At 48.4% G+C, this 6,723-nt stretch overlaps 1 protein-coding gene across 2 annotated transcripts in view; it reads left to right on the top strand.

The window, feature by feature from the left end:
• Positions 1-6,723, top strand: part of ADAP1 (ArfGAP with dual PH domains 1) — a 63,034-nt gene that overhangs the window by 55,089 nt on the left and 1,222 nt on the right. For both annotated transcript variants that reach the window (XM_007467071.1, XM_007467070.1), the window contains exon 7: positions 6,536-6,619. In XM_007467071.1, the coding sequence (XP_007467133.1) occupies positions 6,536-6,619 (84 nt within the window). The remainder of the gene's footprint in view (positions 1-6,535; positions 6,620-6,723) is intronic.

Genomic DNA, 6,723 nt, shown 5'->3' with positions numbered 1-6,723 from the left:
TTTTTTTTTTTTTTTTTTTTTTTGTGGAGAGACTTTTGATACTGATTCAGTCTCCTTACTAGTTACAGGTCTTTTCAGATTATCTGTTCTTTTCATGACTTAGTCTTGGTAGGTTTTGTGTTTCCAGGAGATTATCCAGTTTCATCCAGGTTATCTAATTTGTTGGTATACCGTTATTCATAGTACTCTCTTATAATCCTTTCTATTTCTGTACAATTAGTAGTCATGTACCCACTTTCATTTCTGATTTTAGTAATTTGAGTCTTTTTTTCTTAGTCCATCTAGCTAAAGTTTTTTCAATTCTATCTTTTCAAAGAACCAACTTTTGTTTACATTTATTTTCTCTATTGTTTTTCTGTTCTCTATTTCATTGATCTCTAATCTTTTTTTCCTTCTTTCCTTTAGCTTAGGGTTTAGTTCGTTCTTCTTTTTCTCGTACCTTAAGTTGTAAAGTTAGGCTGCTGATTCGGTATCTTTCTTGTTTTTCAGTGTCAGCATTTATAGCTATCTATTTCCCCCTTAGCACTGCTTTTGCTGCATTCTGTAAGTTTTGGTATGCTGTGTTTTCATTTTGATGTACCTCTAAATATTTTCTAATTTCCATTGTGATTTCTTCTTTGGTCTGTTGGTTTTTTACCTTCCACAATTTTGTGAGTCTCCTGGAGAAAGGATATAGTTGGATGATGTGTTTATAGCCATTCTGCCAAACTCCGTCTTTTGATTGGGAGTTTAATACATTTACATTTACAGTAATTACTGATAAGGAGGGACTCACTTCTGTCATTGTGCTATTTGTTTTCTATATGCCCTGTAGATTTTTTGTCCCTCATTTCCTGCATTCCTGTCTTATTTTGTGTTTATTTTTTGTAGTGAAACGTTTAAGTTCTTTCTTATTTCTTTTTGTATATATTCTATCACTGTTTTCTTTGGGGTTACCATGGGGATAACATTTAACATACTAAAGTTAAAACATTCTAAACTGAATATATAGCAGCTTTTTGAATGTTTTTCAATAGCATAAAATTCTATTTTAGCTCCATCCCCACTGCTTTTGGTTGTTGATGTCACAAAATTACATCTGTATAATGAGTGATCAAAAAAACCCGCAAAAGACAAACAAACAAACAAAAACCCTACTAATTATTTAAAATGCACTATCTCCTAAAGTATGTAAAAAACAAGGTTTGGAGTCACAACGCAAACTTACTGTAATACTAGCTCTTACCTTAATTCTTTTTTTTTTTTTTTTTGCTTTATCCTTAAAAGCATTAGTCTCTTAAATCATGTAGATAACAAAAAGCACAGTTACAAACCATTGTTACAGTAATACTGGCTTTTATAATAGCCCATGTATTTACCTTCATTGAGATCTTTGTTTCTCCACAAGGTTTTGAGGTACTGTCTAGTGTTCCTTCATTTCACCTGTAGGACTCCCTGAGCATTTCTTTCTTTCTTTCTTTCTTTTTAAAATATTACCTTTAATCTCTCCTCTTTTTAAAAAATTTATTTTATTTATTTATTTTTGGCTGCGTTGGGTCTTCATTGCCATGCGCGGGCTTCTCACTGTGGTGGCTTCACTTGTGGAGCATGGGCTCTAGGCGCACGGGCTTCAGTAGTTGTGGCACACGGGCTCAGTAGTTCTGGCTCACGGGCTCTAGAGCACAGGCACAGTAGTTGTGGTGCACAGGCTTGGTTGCTCCATGGCATGTGGAATCTTCCTGGACCAGGGCTCGAACCCGTGTCCCCTTCATTGGCAGGCAGATTCCCAACCACTGCGCCAGCAGGGAAGCCCTAGGATTCTTTATTGAGAGAGTTTTGTTTTTTCCTCCTTTGAATATATTGGCTAGCTGTCTTGTGCCTCCAGCGTTTCTGATGAGGTCTACTCATAATCTATTTGAGGATCCCTTATATGTGACAAGTCATTTCTCTCTTGCTGCTTTCAAGATTCTTTGTCTTTTCAAAGTTTGATGATAAGGTTTCTCAGAGTGGACCTCTTTGAGTTCATCTTACTTGGAGTTTGTTGAGCTTCTTAGATGTTTATATTCATGTCTTTCATCAGACTTGTGAAGTTTTCAGCTATTTCCTCAAATATTCTCTCCACCCCTTTCTCTCTTCTCCTTCTGAGACTCCCACAATGCATATGTCAGTCTCTTGGTGGTGTCCCACAGGTCTCTTAGGCCCTACTTGCTTTTCTTCAATCTTTTTTTTCTGTTTCTCAGCCTTGATAATTTCCATTTTCCTCTCAAGTTGACTGATTCTTTCTTCTGCCTTTGAATCCGTCTAGTGAAATTTTCATTTCCATGATTGTACTTTTAGTTTCAGAACTTCTTTTCTGGTTTTTTTTCGGGTTTTCTCTGTGTTATTTCCATTTTGTTTACGCATTTTCTTGACTTTCTCCAAATATTCTTTTCTTTGAGCATATTTAAGACCATGTTTTGAAGTCTTTGTCTAGTATATCTGCCATTAAGTCTTTTCAGTGACAGATTCCGTTGATTTATTTTTTCTTTTGAAAGGGCCATTTTCTACTTCTTTGTGTGCCTTGTGATTTTTTGTTGAACGCTGGACATTTGATTCTGATAATGTGGTAACTCTGGAAATCAGATTCTCCCCCTTCCCTAAGGCTTGCTATCTATTTATTTTTTAATTTATTTATCTGTTTGTTTGTTTATTTGGCTAGCTAGCTGTTGCTTTTGGGCTTTTTGTTTTAGTTGTTGGAGGCCGTGTCTGTGGCAAGGATCAGCCTGAGGTGTAAACTTAATTTCTGCTCACGTTTTTTTCCGAGCCTTTCCCTGGTCATGTATGGTCACTTCCTAATTTCCCCTGTATATGCTGCTGTTTCTGAATGTCCTAGTCTTCGATGTCTGGCTCCCAAAGTGGTAAAACCAAAAGTGAAGGGGAGAAACTGGGTGCTCACCCTTTAAATCTCTGGGAGGTCTTGAGCTGGAGGGGTAGGGGCTGCAACAATGCCCCCCTCCTTTGTCTCCCTGTGATCAGAGCACAGATCCCTGATATGTGGAGGACAGAGTCCTTTTTGCCCACCCTAGCTCCTGCAAACTATTGTGTAAGTTGCTCCAGGACACCTGCACAGCAGCCTGCCCTGGGGGCTCAGGGAAGGATGGGTAGCTGCATCTGTTGTCAGAGCTGAAATTGACTGAAATTAACCACAATGTACTCTCCAAGTCTTCCCCTGGAAGTTGTTAAGACTTCAACAGACTTCAGAATTACAGAATGGTTACATCAGTCAGATTCTGCCAGTGCCACTGTTTTCCAGGTGGGGAGACAGATTCCCAGTGCTTCCTACCCCATGTTCCCAGAATCCTCTTTTCAGCTTTTAGCTGATCCCTTGGGAATCGACATCCAGGTGCATGCATAACATGCTCGCGCTGCTGCCAGATCAGTCCATGTTCCCATCACCTGATGACTTCCCAGCACGCGGATGAGGCGCTGGCTTTCTCCAGTCCCCACCCCTCACCTCGCCCAGGCCCAGGCCTCTCCCACCTCACCCGTCACCCTTACGTTGCTATTCTGTCCGCGCCTGTATTCAGAGTGTATGTTACCATGACCTCAAAAATGCTCTCAGGCCTTAGCAGTGACTTTTCACATCCTGCACGTTTCATTTCTTCTAGAGCTAACAGCTGCTTTTCCCCCCCTGGTTAACCACGTCCTCATTACTGACTCACCTCGCCACTGACTCTCCAAGTCCCTGGATATGTCCTGGGCAGCAACCAACTTCACCCTTCTGGAATCATCTCTCCTGTGGCCATATCTCAGTCCTGGGCTGATTCCATTTCCTGGAACCTAAGTCTTTCTTGGTTTACTCCCTCCTCCTAGTGGAACAAACCCTTTAGTAGCTTCCTGAGAAGGAGTGCATTGGAGGCAAGCTTCCAGAGACCTTGCCCATCTGAAAATCCTAACTTCCACTTGGGTTAGAGTTTTCCAATGACAGCCTGGGCTTGGGTCTGTCCTCCTCCTCTGTGTTGGGAGCTTGGTGAGTCCTCCTTGCCTAGTAATTTACGTCCATGAGGTGGGGGAATAGTTCTTATTTCTTTAAAAATTTCCTCCTCTATTTTCTCTGTTCTCATTTTCTAGAACTGTTATTCAGATATTGGCTGTCTTAGATTGGTTCTCTCATACTAGTCCCACTTTTTCCCTTTTCCACTGATTTCTAGAAAATTTCAACTTTGTCTTGCAACTTTCCTATTTAAAGGTTTCTTTCTGCTCTCAATGTTTCGATCTTCAGAGCTCCTTTTGGTTTTTGCAGTGTTCCTTTTTCAGAGTACACTGTTCTTGTTTCTTGACTGCAGTGTCTCATCTCTGATTATTACTGTGAAATTTGAAGCTTACTTATCCTTGAACAATGTTTATTTCTTCTAAGCGGCGATTTCCTGTTTGTGTGCTCTGTTCTCTGACTCCCATGTGGGAGATTTTTAGGGCTGTTCAGATTCTCTGGAGGAAACCCCTCCTGCCTGGTGCAGATACCTTTGAGTCCCAGCACTGAGGGAGCTGAGAGGGAACAGGAGGGCCCTCAGGCTTGGTGTGCAGTCGTGTAGCTTCACTCTTTCTGGAATGGTGCCTCCCCTCCCCACACACACACCCTGTGCCTGGCACAACTCTCCCCTGAGACCCTCTATTTCTACCCCCTGCAAAGAATAAAGGTCCATCTTCTGCCAGGGTGGCGGAGGGGCAGTCTCTTAGCCAGTTCTTCTGCTCAGAACTGCCCCCTCACTTCCAGGGGAACCTAGAGCTCTGCATTCCCAAGCCCTTTGGGGTCTGCGGTACAAACTGGGCTGTGCCTCAGCTTTCCTTTGTGGCTTCCGCTTTAGCTGTCTTGGATCACACCCCCACCTGTCTGCCAGCTCCTGGCACTTTGTGACTGTTCTCGCCATCTCATGGGGTTAAGCCTTAAAAAAACAATCCCTTATGCAGTACTAACAGGTTCTGGGAGGGAACCTGGCTCAAGGAACGTGAGTCTTCAGTTTTACCCAGAAGCCTCTACCTTCACTCTCCTTGTGGGGGGACTGAGCCCAGGGAAGGCAGAGGGTAGGTGCCGGGAGCCTAGACGCTTTCCGCACGAGCAGTGGGATGCTGTCCTGGCCCGAGTCCCCAGAGGGCTGTGGGCACCTGCTCTGCACCAGGCCCTGTGCGTAGATGCAGCTGAGCCTGTTTGATGTGGCTCTGTCCTTGGTGAGTGACAGCAGAGTCTGGCAGGAGATGCAGGGTCTATCAGACGGGCGATTAAAACCCCAACTGTGCCGAGTGCTGGGAAGAGTGAGAGAACAAGTGATGTCCTGAGGGGTGAGGACACGGTCCAGGAGGAGGAAACGGCTGTGCAAAGGCCCCATGGCTGAGACTCTGCTGAGGATGGGGGAAAGGAGAAGAGAGAGGGGTGGGGGACAGCATGAGGTGGTTCTGCTGAGGGGGCTGACCCGACCCTGCAGATGTCCGTCTATACTGGAGATGCAGTGGGGGGAGGGTGTTGCAGCCCAACTTGAATTTCCGGAGCATCCCTCTGGTTTCTGTGAGTCAAGGGAGGTCCTGAGCCGAGCGGGGGGCAGTGCTAGGGACCGGGCAGGGAAGGGGCCAGAGGGACTCGGTGCGCTGGAATGGGGCTGGGGGGCCTGAGCAGGGCTCCCTGGCAGCGCCCAGCGGGTATGTCGCAGCCTGGATTGTGTGGGCTGGGCTGGGGGTCCTGTGCGCCGAGGCAGGAGGGACAGAGCACTGAGGTGGGCAGAGAGGTGAGTGGGGCCTCAGGTGCGGCTGGAGGTGGGCGTTGGGGGGTGACACTGCAGGACCCAGGGGACCTGGAGATCAGGGAGGAGCGCTGTCTGTCCAGGTGTCGGCAGGGAGAGCAGGTGTTCGGTCCATCCAGGGTTGCGGGAGACCTCGGCCTGGAGGGGCTGGGAGGGGAGAGATGGGGGAGCCTGTGGCGGGGATGAGGGGGGGGCGGGGGTCCCTGGGGCAGCGAGCATGGCAGCCAGGAGGAATGAGAGGTCACAGGAGGGTGGGAGGTTGGGCCGGGCCCAGGACGGGCGCTGGGCCTGGGGTGGGAGGGACCGTGTGGCAGCACCTGGGCTGTGACGTTTTGGCCTGGGGAGCCGGTCCTCTGCACTCCCCCGTGCGGCAAGGGCCAGCCTCCGGGAACAGCTCTGCCCTCCTTCCCGCGGTGGCGGTGGCGGGGAGGTGGCAGCTCCGGGTGCGTTTATAGATAAGTGGGCCTCCTCGACTAGAGATAGCAGGTCGTAAAGACAGAGCGCTCTGAGAGAAGAGACCGCCCGGTGCCGGAAGCAGCGTCAGGGCTCGGGGGCAGCTTGGACGGCAGCCCCGCACCCGCTGTCCCCCTGTCCATAGGTGGCTGTCCGTGGCGCGGCCGCTCCTGCTGCCTGGGCGTCGGGCCACGCTGGCCCTGAGGCCTAGCGCCCCTGCGGTGGAGGCTTCCCTGTCCCGCCCCCCTGCCCCGCCACCCCGGGCGCTGAGGGATGGGGGGGGTGTGCAGGAGCCTTGAGGCCGCAGCCCACACCCAGCCTCTGACCCCCAGGAGATGGTGGACTGGTTCAATGCGCTCCGCGCTGCCCGCTTCCACTACCTGCAGGTGGCCTTCCCAGGCGCCAGTGACGCAGACGTGAGTGGCTGCTGCTGCTACCTTTGACCCGGGTCGGGGGACGTGTGCCCCAGGCTGGGACAGGGGATTGGGAGCCGATCCAGGGCCCACGTGGACCCCTCCCC

Source organism: Lipotes vexillifer, unplaced genomic scaffold, assembly GCF_000442215.2.
Source record: "Lipotes vexillifer unplaced genomic scaffold, Lipotes_vexillifer_v1.1 scaffold1701, whole genome shotgun sequence".
Classification (NCBI taxonomy): domain Eukaryota; kingdom Metazoa; phylum Chordata; class Mammalia; order Artiodactyla; family Lipotidae; genus Lipotes; species Lipotes vexillifer.
The sequence above is the reverse complement of the archived record's forward strand: the minus strand, read 5'-3'. Positions and strand labels throughout refer to the sequence as shown.